Genomic DNA, 17,454 nt, shown 5'->3' with positions numbered 1-17,454 from the left:
GATGGCCCCGGGTGCAGTCTAATTGAAATCTGATTGGCTGATTAAATCTGACTGATTATCTGATTGGTTAAAGCAACAGTTTAATTGCCATTCATTTTAAGCTACAGGCACCCGCACTATCAATTCTGAAGGCCTCAAGGCACTTTATCCATTTTCTAAAATTCCAAGGGCCATTTAGAAGAAAGAGACAATATTGTTGTTCACACAAAAAAACATTTATTAACACCATTTGTGAATTATGATGACTCCAGTATGGCTTGCCACTCTTCTTTAAAGTCCCTGTAAAGTCCAAATTAAGTATGTGTTCTGAGTTTGTCACACCACAGAAAAATGTGTTATTAGCCACCCAGCCAAATTTGAATGATAAAAAAAGCCGGCAAGTACATAAAATAAGCTATCAAAATCTTGAAAAAATTAGCAGTAGTCTGTGCTCTCAAACGCTGGGGGCGTGTCCGCTGGCTGCGCTGAAACCATGCCCATTCGTCGGAAAGCTGCCGTCGCCACACTCAACTGTCACTCAAGATTTTTTTCTCCCTTTTATGCAAGTTAGCTATATGTAACTAGCATAACCTAACTTAGCCAAATAAAGTTAGGCTAGCAATAAACAACATAGAATAAAACATATTTTTACGCTTTATAGTTACAGATCAAACTAACAGCCATCATGTTTGTTATATTAAGTATGAAAATGATGTGCATAAATCCATGAGATAATGGACTGCTGAATATTATTATTGCAACACACAAGCTGAGAAACAGAATATGCTCTAAATTGTTTAGATAACTTTTCTGTAATTGTTCATAACATAGAATTGACAACTCAAATGTATGACAATATCTTAAAGGGGTCATATAATGCCATTTTTGTACAAGCTAATATGATTCTTTAGGGTCTAAATTAATAGTTTGTAATATACTTTAATTAAAAATTCTCATTAGTTTTGGTCAAAAACAGCTCTGTTTTCAGCACGCCGTTTAAGTGCATGTGTCTTTAAATGATAATGAGCTTTGCTCACCCCGCCCCTCTGTTCTGTGCATACACCGTTTGTTATAACCATAAACAATAACCATAACGCGCTGTTCATTATAAACGTGGGATTATGAATTATATTGAGAATGTCGTACATAGAAAACATGCTGTAATGTACCCTGAGTGTAAACAGCCGCATTCATCGTGAAGCGTGCTAGCTATTTGCAAAGATTAACATAAAGATTAATATAAAGGTTAATAAAACGTTACACTCACTTCTTCTTCTGGAGGTGCAGCAGGAACACGAATAGTTGGTACCGATCCTTTTTTCAGGAGCAGCTTCTTAGCAAAACCAGCTTTACTGACCCTCGTTTCGTTTATAAAGCAGTCTGGTGTGTGAAATGATTCGCGCAAACATGAAAGCATTGACGTTGATAGTGGGGAATATTCCCTTCGAAAACAAACTCAGCCACTGCGTCTTCAGCGGTTCGGATTTAGGAACATCAAAAGGACTGCTGTGTTTCTTATTACACCCAAGAACAGAACACCACAGACGCCATTCTGCTCATAGACAGTGCTCCAGCGTATCAACATTGACCGCGCGGACTATGATGACTGACAGCTTGCTCACGAGCGAGGGCGGGTCTGATTTGAAACGCTGCTGTCAATCAACAATCGTGGGAGGGGCGTCCGACTGTGTGACGTCACACGGTCGAACGGCTTGATTTGAGAGATTGGAAAACATATAAGAAGATTTAAAAAAAAAACACTGGATGGATTTTTATCATTTTATGATGGTTGTGTACAGGCACTGCCAACACACATTTCAGTACAATCAACTTGTAAAAGTGCATGTACCTTATATGACCCCTTTAAGTCACACTGCGAATTAAACTGTTGGAAGGGACTGCTTTGTGAACAGATAATAGTTGAAATTACTTGTCTAAGGAATCCTATTGATGCATAAAAAATCACGTTAGAGGGTTGCAGAATTTAGTAGAGTTAACTACTAACTACTGCGCGACGCGGCGCTGCGCTTCTCGTCCGGTGTGCGACCCCCTTTACACTCATTGGTGGGCACGCACTGCCGACGATGGCACCAGTTGTCGGCGCGACGGGAGGATGAAGGCCGAAGCGGGAGATTCACCAGTAACAGCGGATTATCAGTGTGAATAAAAACTATCACGTGTAAAATGATCACTACAGAGGCGGGTTTTGGCGGTGATCCTCAGCTCTCCATCAAGGTGGCTCTTCACAAAATGAATCCACCTCTTCTTGATGTGATCGTTTTTCGGAAATTTAAATAAGGACACCGATCTGTTTTGTACGTGATCGCATCCAGGTAGTACGCATTTCCGTGACGAAGGCATAGCTAGCTAGCAAACTGTAAGCTGTAGTAACTAAAAGTACTGACAATAACTCGCGATTGAGCGGCAAAACTGATGTGAATGTGCTCTATTTATATTGTTAGGGGAGGGGCCAGCCTCAGTGGCTCCAGTGCGTCATCAAGTAGGGGCGTGTCCAGGAGCTCAGGGGCTCCAGTGCGTCATCGAGCCCCCGTTTTAGCCCCACCCAAAAAATCCAGAACACACATAGACAGTAAAAGAAATGGACACAGCGACCCCATTGGATTCAACGTCAATTAGAAGCTCTCACTTCCTGATGGCTGAGCGTACTGCGCACTCAAACTGAGCTTGTCAACGTAGATGTGACGTGAGCAACCCGTCTGTCTTCTAGTAGCTGTGCCAAGAGAAATCTGAATCATTCCCTTCCGAAACTTGCAGAGACGGAGAGTGTGAGTGGGGAGCTGTCCATGAGCTGGGAGCAGGAGCAACTTTTGCTACGTATTCTGATGAATTATTTTGTCATTTTGCCTCCACATCCCCCCGATTGCCCGCAAGCTTCACCTCCTGTCCATACGGTAATCTCTCTACTGTGCGACAGAGAGTCGTGTGGTTATGACGCAATCGTTAGCCTATTTTTACAAAAACTGCTTCTACGGGGCCATAACGTAAGATACAAGGTAATGGAGCCTTTTATACATTTTCGTGTTTCTTTAGAAATAAATAATGGACAAATGGAGTCTTTAAACGCCTCAGATGTAAAGTTATTCGCTGTCAAAGTGACGCCAAAATGAATGGGAGTCAATGGTATGCTAACAGCAGGTGAGGGTCTGCTAATCAATGGCGGCCCCTGTAGCTTCAGTTTTTTCTGAAAGATTAACTTACCCCCCTGAACACAGCAATGGTGAAAAACTGTTTAACGGTCTAACTCCACAATTCAGTACTTCACAGTTCACAGTCTTTGTAATATGTTTTAGCAATACATTTCTAACATTTATAATGTGTTTAGAATTTTTTTTTTTTTTGAATTGCTTTTACAGGGACTTTAAATGTTTTTCTATCCTCCTGTCAAAGTGCTCCTGCGCACTGATAATAAAAAAAAATAGGCTAATGTTACCGCTACAGCTACCGCGATGTCTTACCTGGAGATTCAACCAGATAACAAAATATGTCTGGAAACGACACCTCCGGCCATTTGGTTGGGTCATAGACCCAGTTTTTAATTAAATCATAACCTATTGCAGTTAATTTTGCAATGTTCCGTTGCCGGTCGGCAGGCGTCAATGACTCGCAATACGACATTTTTGTCATTCAAATACACCCGATGTTCGCAGTGTTTTCCCCCTCGCCGACTCCACCCTCGCCACGCCAGACCACGCCCCCAACTATGACTAGATGCCGACTGTATGTATTGGTTTGGAATGCAGTTAAAAAACAAGTTTATACAAGTTTAAAGAGAGAGATTTTCATTTCCTTAAGTAGCTACAGCAAACACACACCTTTATGAGATGCAAGTTAAAGAGAACTTGGTAAGGACAGAGTATGATAAAACCCACAGTGAGTGCACATACATTTTAGTCAAGATCAGTAAGCTATTTTAAGATAAATGTATATTAAGATATAAATTAGATAATTAGATCATCTCATTTATAAGAAACAACTCAAACCAGAATCTACATTCAAACCATATGGGGAAAGTTTTTAATGTGGGTTTTATCATGTATCCTATGATGACGTTGGAAATAATCAAAATATTTGAGTGTGCATTCAACTCTTTACTTAGAGAGAGAGAGAGATTTACATACATATATGCCCATTCTAAATGTGTCTTTTGTGTGTTCACACCATAGACTGTAAAAAAAAAAAAAAAAAAAAAAAAAGTTCACATATTTCCAATATCTAGGCTAATGTTGCCCCATAAACGATGTGGAGACCCATTATAGACCCATCCATTGATATATAGAAATGAACTGATGCATCTACCTACCCTAGCTTTATCTAGCTAATCGTTTATAAATACTAAATGTTGCATCATTGCTAAACAACAATAACTTTAGCAGATTATTTAACATACCTCAATTCGAGTCGCGTACAGCCTCCCCCTGGACGCATCAGGAACAACAGGGGCGTAAAACTACCTGGAACAGGTGTTGTCTGCAGCCTCCCCCCTGGCATATATTTTTTTAACACTCAGTTCGATCAACTCTCTTATAGCACCACCATGTGGAATGATTAAACACATACCTTGTGTACATCTTTACTCGTTTAGGAGATGGATCAATGTAGGCTAAGTTATGGGCAATAGCTACATAGACAATACGATATATAAAAAATAAATGAACGAATAGATGAATTAATAATCATTTTCGTTGAAGTAACAATTAACTTATCAAGTTTATCAAAAGTCCCAAGGAAAAGTGGGTTTAAAGAGAGATGGACAGAGTGAAGGATGAGTCTTGACTGAGGATCAGGTAATGGCCACTAGGGGGCACAGTTCGGTTCGTAATATCCCGTCATTGTTTATTCCAAAATGACGGAAAACAGCGCGTCGCCGGAGGATCCCTGGCTAAAAGTAAGAAAAACTATTCAGATAAAGACCGTCTGTTGATTTTAAACAGTCGTTTTCTTCAAAATCGACTTCGTAACGTGTGTTCCTGTTCATCTGTGTAGGTCTGCGACGGTTGGTTTCACTTTCTAGCTCAGCTTGCTAGCCTTAAAGTTCAGCAAGTCAAAAGAAGAATTACAGCTTCCCACATGTCCGTGGTCTTTAAATGTAGTATATTTAGCGGTGATTTAGACAACAAATCACTGCAGAAACGCGGCCAAAAAACGTTTATGTGTTTAAATTATACATTTATGTTTTAAATAATCGAGTGGAAGCTGTGTAACAGATGTTTAAGAGTTGAATCCGCTAAGCTAACTTGCTTATTGGATACATTGTCTGTTATTCTGACTGTTTCAAAACGCATACACTAGACAGATCATTTTGGGGCATCGAACGACCGAATCGACTCTCCAGAGGGACACGGTTCGATTCAGTTCTCTTTTGTTCCTCACTATATTTATTCTCTTGAGTTCCTGCCGCATATTCATAAGCAACGAATAAAATATGTCCTCTTTTCCACAAGCTGTAATGACAGCTTGACAATATGACAATGATTGCTCAATCAGAGAGTTTGGAGAGAGATTAAATATTACCTTTCAAAGGGGTTTATTTGGGACACCTCACAGTGGGGAGTTAGAGGTGTCCTAGTAAAAGGCAAGGCAGGACAGCTCAGACTCAGTTTGCATATGTGATCATTAGTTGGCTGGTCTCTGAATGTTTAGTCTGGCTGGTTTTGACTGTTCTTCTGTTTGACTTTCTGTCACCATGTCTCAGCAGACAGATGGCACCTTCAGCGACAACGGCTTCGATCACAGTGAGTACTCAACTAACGTTACACAGTTACAGACTACATTGTGTTTTTCAAGATGAAGGTTAGACTTCAGGTTATAACACTAGGTTATATATGTACACATATTTAAATTTCCATATCTTTAAGGTTTCTTTGCCGAAAATGCTTGCAAAGGAAGTTTGGTGTCAAGAGCCAACAGCATTGGATCCACAAGTGCCTCTTCAGTACCAAACACAGGTGATGATACTACAAATCTCAATCATCTAATGTCAAACATGGCCATATTTTTTTGCGTTGATAAATAACATTTGCTCTAAAATTGCTCCCCTTTTCTGGATGGTTTTCCACTGTTACAGTTGACAAGAAATCGAAATTCATCTATTTTCTAAATGCATGTCAATCGTTATTGTGAACGATTCATCTATACATTTCATTCTTCTTGTTTTTGACCTTGTAATTTTTAATAAATGTTGTAACTGTATCTCCTCTCTGACATATGCGGGACTTCTCTAATCATTTAAGCATTTGTTTGCCTCCGTTTTTGAATTCAACGCCGACACCTCAAAATCCAATCAGCCAAGTCTCCGTCCTATATTTTTTCTTTTTTCGATAATCTGTTACACTTGGATGTACGTCATAATACGAAAAAAAAAGAAAGATGTGTTGATACTTTAAAGACAGACAATAAATCATGACCACTGGTTGGTAACAGATGGTTGTTCTTCCCTTTGGTTTAGATGATGAAGACAGTGACAACAGACATGAGACGCCCTATAAGGAGTCGTATAAAGACCGGAGGAGACAGGCACACACACAGGCAGAGCAGAAACGCAGGGATGCCATCAAGGTAAGACTGGGAAGAGCAGATTGTTTTCAGGCTAACAGACAAGACATGGAAGATAGCGGCCGACATAAGCACAATCTTTTCTGATTTCATATTACGGACGCCACGGGAACCCAAGTACTTGGAAGTGATGGCAATGATCAGCCATAAAAGCACAATAACTTCAAAACATTTCATTTTTAATATTGCGATGGTGGTCTTGTTTTGATTTGCTTGTCTGACAGCAGCTGTACACGGTGACTCTCAGTTCAGGGCAGCAGCGGTGCTCATAAATCTGTTCAGAGAGGGCAAACATGGGACACGTTATGTTTAAATAATGGGAGAAAGAGCGAGCCTGATGCAATGAAAAGGAACAGTGCCTTGAGATGCGTTTGTAAAAGTTGAATTACGGTATGTTTAACTTGACATGTTTCAAAACATGGCACAAGATCTGTCTTTGCATTGACTAAATAATTAATTTATTCTCAGCTCTGTGGGGAAAATATCGAATCGCAACATTTCTGATGAAAATTGTGAATGCAAATGGTATTTGTGGGCTTTGTTTATTATTATTATTAATAATAACAATACAAAATTAAACAAAATAAGAAATATTACTTTTGTAATATTTCAATGTGAAAATTTTTATTTAAGAAATATTGTAAAATTACAATACTCATTTTTATGGTTTTCATTTTCTAACATTAGATCGCCAAGATAATATATATTGACGGAAAACCACAGGGAGCCCTTCTATTTTGTTTTCAACAGCCAGTTCATAAGCGCTTCTTGGTAGGCACATGTTGTTTTCCCAAATGCCGTTATAAGCGACCCAAACTCAGAGCAGATGCAGAGATACTGTGAACCGAGTGTACAGTGTATCATGAGCTCCCCGTGTGTAAAAGTACTCAGCGCCGTGCTTCACACGTGTAGCTCATCACTCCAAAGTGTCTGTATGGATCTCTATCCCACAGAAAGGCTATGATGACCTGCAGTCTATTGTGCCTACGTGCCAGCAGCAGTCTGACTTCTCCATGGCCACACAGAAGATCAGCAAAGCTACAGTTCTGCAGAAGAGTGAGGACCTTCAGTGTTGCCTATTAATATTTCCTTGTAACATGTCTTTTAGTCCGGAATGGAAAAGCTCAGCAACTCTGTGTGTGTGTGTGTCTTTACAGCAATTGACTACATTCAGTTTCTCCACAAAGAAAAGAAGAAGCAGGAAGAGGATGTTTCCACACTTAGGAAGGAGGTGATGGCGCTGAAAATTATGAAAACGTGAGTGGTTGGTTATTCAGAGGGGGGCCGGAAACATATTTAGCTGCTTAAGTTGACAAATATAGTTCCACTTATTCTCCTGCAGGGCTGTTTTTGGGTGACATAGGGCTTTAACTGACACTGTCACTCTTCTGCCAAGAAAGATAACACCCTTTAAGACCTTTGAGAGAGGGAGAAGTCTTCACATACTAATGTTGAAGTTCCTCCTTTGTCTCTCGTGTTGACTGTTAAACATATTCTGTTGGATTGTAATTTTTATGAAACTGCTACGGATTATTTCAGAATGTATCACCCGAATGTATTTTAGAATTTCTAACTTGTCAAGTTGAAATGTTTTATATAATACAAATTTTATGGATTGTGATATTGACCTTGTGGTTGCCATGCAAACAGCCCTGATGATCACATGGCATTAAAAACTTAATAAACCACCAAACAAACTAATGTGACCATTAAGGCCGCAATTATATTGCAGGTCTTGATGGCCAATTCCAATTTGTTGACAAAAAACGACCAGCTTAAATCTTTTAAAAGTGATTAATTTCCGATATTTGCATTTACACTACACACTTGGCCCAGAAAAGCTTAGGAAAAATGACACGGGCACAGTGGAACGGGGAAAAAGCGCAAGGTCTCGATACGCGTCTTTTAAAAGTTGAACTTATTTTAACTCGAGTGCCGCGTTTTTAGAGCGTCGTGTCATGCACATGATGCTGCAGAAGACGCGAGACTCAAGCGCAACGGTCATACATTGAGAAATAAAGTAGCGCAGTGGAATGGAAAAAAGTTATTTTCCGGTAGGCTACAGGATGAGAGCTTATTAATTACGAAAACAATTATTTATTTTTGCTAATTATTATTTTGTTCCAGTTAGTTTTTCAGTAACTGTTGTTAGTTTCGTTTAGTTTTAGTTTTTCATTTGTTGAAATTTCTTTTTTATTGCAGTTTACGTAAATGTTTTTTGACCAATAGTTTTAGTCTTAGTTTCAGTTTTCGTTTACGAAAATAACCTTGGTGTCCACCAGAGTTGACGTCATTCGCCACCAACGCTTTTTCAATGACGTATAACCCGCATTGACGGGAATATCTGATCAGATGCATTTCCACATATGAATGAGGCCTGAAATCGATCTGAGAATATCAGAATCCCATGTGCTTTTTTCCTGCTTACACGTTCATCATATCCGATCTGTGCCACATGCTAGGGGGAAAAAAAATCAGAATTGGGTCACTTGAACCATGTAAAATGTGGCCTAATTGACGCTCTGTGGTGTTTGTTTCAGGAACTATGAGCACATTGTGAAGGCCCATCAGAATAACCCTCAGCAGGGCAGCGAGCAGGTTTCAGATCAGGTGAAGTTCAGCGTGTTTCAGAGCATCATGGACTCTCTATTCCAGTCCTTCAATGCTGCAGTGTCAGTCAGCAACTTTCAGGATCTCTCTGCCTGCGTCTTCAGCTGGATCGAGGAACACTGCAAGCCACAGGTAGCACACATTTAAGGCCTGTTCACAGCTGAATTATGACATGCACAACACCATTTTGTCTTGAATGTGTCTTAGAGCAGGGGCTCTCGACATTTTTGGATCCAAGGCCCGCCGTTGTCCACAACAATATTCAAAGGCCCCATGACTTTTCCAGTGATTTGATTTACTGATAAGGATTAAGAATTAAAAAAAAAAAAGTTTTTACAATTTCTACTAGCTTGGTATAACTAGAAAAAAGTATATTCATAAAATATAATTTATACCATGATCTGTTTGAATACTCGATTCTGATTGGCTGTGCACACACAGAAATTTGTCAACGCAATATTGCGCTGCAAACATCAATAACAGATTTATGTTGTCAATGATGGCAATTGTCCATGGTATGAGTGTTATTACATATTATATCATTTTATTAATATATAATGATATATCATTTTATTATATTACATGACTTTTCCAGGTCTTGAAATCACACTTTTAAAATTAGGCCTCCTCATATGTCCAGGTTTTTCTAGACATTGGGAACCTTGATGAAGAAAAAAAAAGTTGTTGATGGGCTAAATTAAATAAGAAATATCATGTTTGGGTGTTTCAGCCCGTTTTAAGTCTTGTTCGGTCTCATTTTAAATCAGTCATCTAGAGGTTCCCATAGAGATTTGCTGAGGCCCCCTAATTGAAGAACCACTGTCTTCACTGTCTTTGATCACTGTCTATTTTTATGATCAGATAGCTTTGGTTTTTCTGTCATTCACCGGCACAGGCTTAGATAAACATCGAAAACTCCCTGACTACTGACCATGTTTTTCTGTATCGTTGACAGACGCTGAGAGAGTATGTGGTGACTGTGCTGCAGCAGGTGAATAGTCAGCTGTACTGAAGTTGGCAATTCGTCTGTCCCTCAGGCTAACCTCTCACTCAAGAACACGGTCTCTCTTTCACACACACACACACACACACACACACACACACACTACTGGACTGGGGTGCGTTCAAGAACTCTGAAGAGATGAAGTAGCGCTTGCTCAAGTATTGGCTGATTTTGTGAAGTGTTTATAGCAATGATTCCAATCAATAAGTGTGGAAATGCAATAATTTAATAAGAGGAGTAAAAGGTTTTCCTCTAATAAGAGGGAAAAACATGTTTGTTATTGCATATTGCATGTTCTGTTTCCTCATTCACCCTACCATGCAAGTTCTGTTTAGTTGTTGACAAACACACCTCAGTCCTAAAGTTTAATCATATGTATTTGTTTAATCTAAAGTTTCATCAGTATTCATATTTTCACAAGTCTGCAGGTGTGATGCTGAGATAAACTAGCATTTTAACAACCACAAATATGAGGAACACCCAGCTGCCCGACATCACCACACCCCAAGTACCGAGGTGTGAGATATGTCTCAGTTTGCTGCATTGTAAACCATACAGCTGTCTTTGAATGATTATGGTCGGCGTGTTGCATTCAGTTATCATCTTTACCTCATGTCAAGTCGTTTTCCAAAGTACAACTACATTTTAACAATTGCGAATAGCTTAGTGCTGGAAATGGGAGCTGAGAGGTCTAGTGACATTGTGATGCATCACTGTCAGTTGGTTTTTACATCAAAAACAGCTGTCCCGCATGCTTTAATGTATTTAAAGTTAGGCAAGGCTGAGCCGTCTTTGTTCATCTTTTAAGCCACTGTCCTTAGGGATGCTGTGACCAAAGATTGCAGTGTCGAAGCACAAATAATGGAAGATAAACCTCTTATTATCATTTTATGTAAATTTCTATTCAGCTGTGTGTAGCGCAATAATGTCCAGTGTTTTATTCTACATTTATGTTAATGGTTTGAGCTCTTGTGATCAGTGTGTTTTGTGCTGCATAAGCTATCATTGAAGACACAGTCGCTTCCGTGCGTGGTAGCAACTTCACATGGTGTGACCGCCCAATTCTATTTGTGTTTTAATGAATGTTAATTTAGGCATGGTAAAAATTTGAATCGAAGTCTACTCAGGACACAGATTATTTTTATGTATCGAGATCTTTTTTTAAATAACAGACGATTGTACAAATCAACTGTTGTGACCTATGCTGGAATAAGGGACATCTTTACAAGTTAAGCCATACAGTGAAGCGAAATGCTAGCTCACAGAAATGAGGCTAGGTCATGCTAAACTAGACTCAGTGCTTCTGCATTTCTGAAAATCTGGTTGAAATATTTTTGTATCAGTATACTTTTAATTGAAAAATAAACAATATTCAAACTTACATAACGCTTTTGTTCTTTCTTTTTCAACATAACTTTAATAAATAGAATTGGTTTTTAACAAAAGTTATCTTGGTGTCACAGAATTCTCTGCATTACTTTCCAACCTTTCCAAAAGTCTGGCGTCCCAGCAACGGCATCTGAATTTTAACAGCGAGGCCTCCATCAGATGTTGGGCATTGTCACTTTATGGTCCTCATCTGTTTCAATCCCAGCCTCCTCCTGATTTCAAACACATACACAAGATGAAAAGGGAAGACTCAGATAGGCAACATTAATAATAAATAAAAAAATAACATGCTGAGTGAGGTCCAATGTTTTTCATTTGCCAGTAAAACAATACTCAAAGGGAATGACTCACCAGAAACTGTTTCTTGCTTTTTGGATACCCCTCCAAAATAGCTCCAACCATATCAGAAACCTGGTAGGTGAAGAGACAAAAAAATTACTTTTCTTTTCAGGGTACAAGAGCCTTTCAAGCTAAATGGCTGTTTAGTGTAGGAGGTTATATAGCACTATAGTATCAGGTATTGTTTGCTAGGAAAAGTTCAGTTGAGACCAGTGTGCAGTTTCCATTTGTACATTAATGAACTATGGTGTTGATTAAAATAAGATGGAAGTTATTGCACTTTCATTAAGGCATGCCTTACAGTAGTATCATTAAAAATTTGCAGGCATTCTGCCTCCTGGGCAGAATTTGAAGTTGTAAAAAGATGTTTTTATGGATCATTACCATTCTCTTTCTCTTCCTCCACTCTTTCACATAAATCTCTCTCTCCTTGGAAACCTGGGGGCCAAGAAATACATTTGTCAGCAACATGAGCATAATATATTGTTGACTGCCTCAAGACAGCAACATTATCTTCATAAACTTCAACTAATGAATCAAACATATTCCAGAGATGCTAGAAGGCTCTAGTTTGGTCTTTTGAATTACCCATTAAAAAACTATTTAATGGGCAATCCTCAAATAATAAGGTTGGCTTGGGGCCAGTGTGGGAGAGATTCAGGTCGGTGGATGGAACAGTCATTTGCACTGATTGGGCACTACATTTTGAGTTCATTAATCATGTATAAGGCTGCCAAATGTTAACACTTGGTTTTCTGTCATGCATTGAATATTGTTGTAAAATGGTAGAAGGTAATGACATGTAACTGCTTAAAGATGTCGAAACTGAGACTTTGGCTACGGTCAGACTGTCAGTCCAAATCTGATTTTTGTGCTTATCCAATTGAAATCCGATCAGATTTAGCAAAAAAAAAAAAAAAGACATGAAATGCGATTTTCACAAATCCGTTTCGAGTTACATTCACATGTGGTTTGAAATCCAATTTAGATAGCATTTATGGAAATCCGTTTCAGTCTGATTGCTCTGATCGGATTTCTCATGCTTTATGTTAATTTCTCACACCATGTAAAATGTTGTTTTAAGAAACATGCTGAAAGCCGCTGAAACAAAGCTATGTTGTTGCAAAGTGCCGGACGAGCAGAAAATGACAAAATAACGGAGACATGTTTTGAAACCGGCAGAGACGACAGCACATAATAAAGTCACGCATACCAGCGTCCTACATTTCTGTCGCTGCCTCATAAGATGCAGTTGTCCAGCGCAGCGGCTACACGTTGTCATGTTGTAAATAAGACAGCATCTGTATTACTTTTTTTTTTTTTTTTGCCGTATAGCTACAGTACCAACGCTATTGTCATAGAAACCAATGCAGATATTCCGGGAACCGAAAGAGTGGCATGGGACAAACAAATCGGTTGCGATACAAAATGTGGACAGTCAATAATTTAGATCAGATTCCAATCAGATACACAAATAATCAGATTTGGACAGACGCATGTGTGAACGTAGCATTTGAGAATGCTACCACATGCCACAGGCATTTCCACCACATGCCACAGTTTTTCTGCAAAAGTGCATGTAAGAATTTGTAGCCGTCATGGAGTTACACTATTACAGAAACGTTAGGGATTTTTATTGTAAAGCAAAGTTAAGGTTAAAATATATACACTACCATTCAAAAGTTTGGGGATTGCATGATTTATGTTTTTGAAAGAATTATCTTATGCTTAACAAGGCTGCATTTATTTGATCAATAATGCAGCAAAACAGTAATATTGTAAAATATTACAATTTAAAATGACTATTTTAATGTATTTTAAAATGCAATTTATTAATGTAATGGCAAAGCTAAAGAAACATTTATTATCAAGGTTAAAAACATTTGTATATTTATCTACAGTACACATACATAAACTGATCAACTCCAACTCTTTCAGATTGTTTGATGAATAGGAAGTTCAGAAGATTTTATTTGATTATTTGAAATATAAATCTTTTGTCACATTAAAAATGTCTTTACTGTCACTTTTGATCAATTTATTGAATCCTTGCTGAATAAAAACTTAATTTATTTTAAAAAATACATTATATCTTGACCCCAAACTTGAATGATAGTTATTTCTTTAAAAAAAGCATGTTGGTGTTGCTAAAAATAAAATGTATCCATTTTTGGTGGGTCTAAGAGCAAAAATGCTGGCAGGGCAAGTAAAAATATGAACTACTAGTCTGACTTGGCAAGCAGACAAAATCCTTACTGTTACGATTAATCGAAATGAAACCGCAGACGATTTGGCAAAGGTGTAATCAGTAGTAAATGCTGCTCCATCTGAACTAGAGCCCTGCACGGGCCTCAAATCTAGGCCCGAGCCCGGCCCTGGCCCGAGACGCTCAAGCCCTAGTCCGACCCGTGTCCGACAGATCATCAGAATTATCAGCCCGAGTCCGACCCGAGCCCTTTTTTTTTTTTTTTTTTTTTTTTTCACAGCGGCAGACTGCCATTAAAATATGTCCGTTTTGTTAGTTATGCTTCTTTTTTTTCCATTTCTTTATTAAGCTAATTTAGACAAATGTTTGGAGCATTTAAAAAAATAAATAAAAATGACGGCCAAGCAAGCCGAGCCAACAGCGAGTAAAACATGTTTGATCAATTTAGCCTCTCAAATCAACGCTAATACTTTACTTAGCTACAATAAAATCCATAGATATAAAACACTTCAAGCATATCACACAGACAGTTAGTTTAATGTTTATTTATTAAACCACAGTGAGTATTTATTTTTTTTTTTTAAATACTGAGGCAGGCTCAGGCTGCTCGCAACAGCGCTCGCAAACGAAATGAGCAATAGTCAATCTAAACAAATTAAATTAAATAAATCAAAAACAAACTTGCAGGTTATCTTACCTCAAAAATGCACCACAGAACATGGCCATTCTTTTTTCCAGTAGTTTCCAACAGTTAAACGAAAATAAAGTCCAATCGAACGAAAAACGAAAAACATCAGTACTTTCCAACAGTTAAACGAAAATAAAGTCCAATCAAACGAAAAGTTAGAACAGTCTCTTACAGAGCATCGTGGAGAAAAAGAATAGCATCCACAGTGGAAGATTTTAACCCAGTCCTCTCTTCTATCACTCGCGATTTTTCTCTTAATATTCTCCATTATTTGCACATGAGGTGAATCGTTGGTTCCGCTGACGGGAAACCACCTGTGAGTGCGCGTGCGTGTGACTGTCATGTCAATCATATGTCAGTGTAATTATAAGATTATGAAAGTTATGAGGTTATTAAATGTCTTTCTATGTTTGTTTTATATCGTCGACGTCAACTTCTCATATTTTTTTTTATTTATTAATGTCTAAAAATATAAAAAGAAGGATAACTCAAAAAAGGCCCGAGGCCCGGCCCGCATGTGAACTATGACTTGAAAATTGGCCCGAAGCCCGGCCCTAGGGGCGTAAAAAAGTCGGGGCCCGTCGGGCTCGGGTTGAAATGCAGGGCTCTAATCTGAACGCCAGAGGGCGCTCTCACGCAGAAACTCCAAATATGCCGCTTCATTCCAGGAAATCCCTATGGGCATCATACTATTGCTGTAGCTGCTTTTTTAAATGTTGTCTTTTGTTGGACAAAAGGTTCATAAATGCTTCTCATGTTTGGAAATATGTTTGGCGCCTGTTGCTTTTTCAAATTCATATTATAAGCGACTCAAACTCGCAGTGCTTCCAGATGGAGCAGCATTTACTACTGATCACAGAGTTGTCCGTCACTGACAAGCTGCACATAACAAATAATCGCAATAAACCAAATGGGTTTGAGCGCGATTTCATGTTAATTGCGATAATAAATCGTGCAGCCCTATCCCAGACTAGATCCTGCATCCTGCATTTGACAAGCCAAGGCCAAAAGATCAGCAGACATTGAAGACCACAGTGATTTCGAACCTTCGCCCTCTCCTCGGGGGTCACATGGTTCGTAGCTGACTTGATTTTATCCAGCCTCTCTCTGTACCCAGAACACTCTGCCTGCAGCTCCTGGATCTGTGCCTTCATCTCTGCTGTGGTTAATGAGCTGTTCAACTCCTTCAGCTCTGTGGGCAAAAATATGAACGTTTTATCAAACACTGGCAGTCTGTGCACAAGTTCAAACCATTCATCTTTCCCAACAGCACAATTTAAGTGCACACCTGTATCAAGCTGCCTGCAGCTCTGTGAGATGGTCTGTACTTCAGTGCTGATCTCCGCAACACGGCTGTCCATCTTCTTAAGTTCAGCATCGCTCACGTCTGCAAACTGAGACTGAAGGGACAGAAGGGACATCTGTCAGGCTGATTCACAAACACTGGTTCTTTTATAACACGGTAAAACCTCCATCCATTTATATTATATGCGGAATCACACCGACCTGATCTGCAAAGTAGATCTTCTGCTTTCCATAGACTTTCTCTTTAATCTTTCCCTCCTGGGCAAGCTGATCCATCACTTTGACCACAGCCTGTGTAAGTGCAAAACAATAGTGACCAATAGTGATCACACAGTACACTCAATCAAACAACTGCACTAATGACCACATTTAACGCATACAGTGAATACCACAAAGAGCTCTTGAGATATCACAGACTCTTAACTGCTGGACAGATGTCATCAGAACAAAAGAGTTTAATCCGAAATGTTGCTTTTTACCGTTTTACCCAGACCACACTGCTTCTGTAGGTTGGTAAAAACATCCTGAGCACTATAGGGTCTGTTTTTCTCATTGAGGTAAGCGAGGATCTGTGCGACACCTGTGTGTGTCAGAGAGAGAAAGATGCAAATCGGATGTATTATAACGTTAGATGATTATTTTCTAGATGCGTAACGTTAGTGCTAACATATCATTAATAAAATGACAACCAAATAAAGACATAACACGTTCACTCGTGTAAGTTAAAGAAACATCGCGTACCTGAACTGTCTTTTTTGCTCATTGTTTATTCAGTTTAGATCTGTCGACGATCTGCTGCACTCTTATGTTGTTTACTTCAGTCAGCTTTCGCGCGCCGAGTTGAATTGTGGGTCTACCGATGATGACGACACGTACGTCATCTCGAAGACGCCATTTGTCCAGTAAAACAAATTGTGGGAGTGAACATCCCTATGCCCTGCTCCCTTCGATGGCAGAGCCCTTGAAGTGGGGACTTTGAAAATGAGTAGGGGGGCTCTTGCGTCAGTTGCGTGCCATATATGTAGCCGTTTGGATTGGAACCTATGTTCTATATATGATGACTAATGTGTAGTCTATGTTTGGAACGCACTTGGCAAAGGGGGATGTTCCCATGACAACGCAGCACGGTGTCGGTGTCGGTGTCCATCAGCTGTTCTTACGACAGAAATGCGTTACTATTTCTGTTAACATAACTGTTGCAAATAAATATACATTTTATATATAAAAAGTTTTTTTTTTTTTTTTTTTTAATATGCGATCTCTGCTCTCAACTTTAAAACTTGCCGTCTCATCTTTGGACCCTTGCCTGCATAACCTAATACATTTCTTACCTATTAAACTTATTTAAACAACATGACAAAA

General features: G+C 39.0%; 2 protein-coding genes across 3 annotated transcripts; one reads left to right on the top strand and one right to left on the bottom strand.

Annotated features, from left to right (window-relative positions):
• Positions 1-4,771: 4,771 nt before the first annotated feature.
• mlx (MAX dimerization protein MLX) lies at positions 4,772-11,551 on the top strand. Of its 2 annotated transcripts, none has more exons than XM_084135984.1 (8): positions 4,772-4,885; positions 5,693-5,732; positions 5,856-5,945; positions 6,446-6,555; positions 7,506-7,608; positions 7,710-7,809; positions 9,093-9,294; positions 10,118-11,551. In XM_084135984.1, the coding sequence occupies exons 1-8, from the start codon at positions 4,844-4,846 to the stop codon at positions 10,172-10,174; spliced, it is 744 nt and encodes a 247-aa protein (XP_083992110.1). In that variant the 5' UTR covers positions 4,772-4,843; the 3' UTR covers positions 10,175-11,551. The 2 variants fall into 2 exon arrangements, with proteins under 2 accessions (XP_083992110.1, XP_083992111.1); XM_084135985.1 differs by having other exon boundaries at positions 4,796-4,885; positions 5,696-5,732.
• psmc3ip (PSMC3 interacting protein) lies at positions 11,540-16,942 on the bottom strand. The gene is made up of 8 exons (XM_084136006.1): positions 16,834-16,942; positions 16,572-16,672; positions 16,294-16,383; positions 16,076-16,187; positions 15,834-15,979; positions 12,278-12,331; positions 11,906-11,965; positions 11,540-11,766 (listed from the first exon to the last, which is right to left on the bottom strand). Exons 1-8 carry the CDS (start codon positions 16,853-16,855, stop codon positions 11,710-11,712), a joined length of 642 nt encoding a protein of 213 aa, XP_083992132.1. The 5' UTR covers positions 16,856-16,942; the 3' UTR covers positions 11,540-11,709.
• Positions 16,943-17,454: the final 512 nt, after the last annotated feature.

The sequence above is a fragment of the Abramis brama genome, assembly GCF_963993115.1.
Source record: "Abramis brama genome assembly, chromosome: 1".
NCBI classification, from domain to species: Eukaryota; Metazoa; Chordata; class Actinopteri; order Cypriniformes; family Leuciscidae; genus Abramis; species Abramis brama.
The sequence above is the reverse complement of the archived record's forward strand: the minus strand, read 5'-3'. Positions and strand labels throughout refer to the sequence as shown.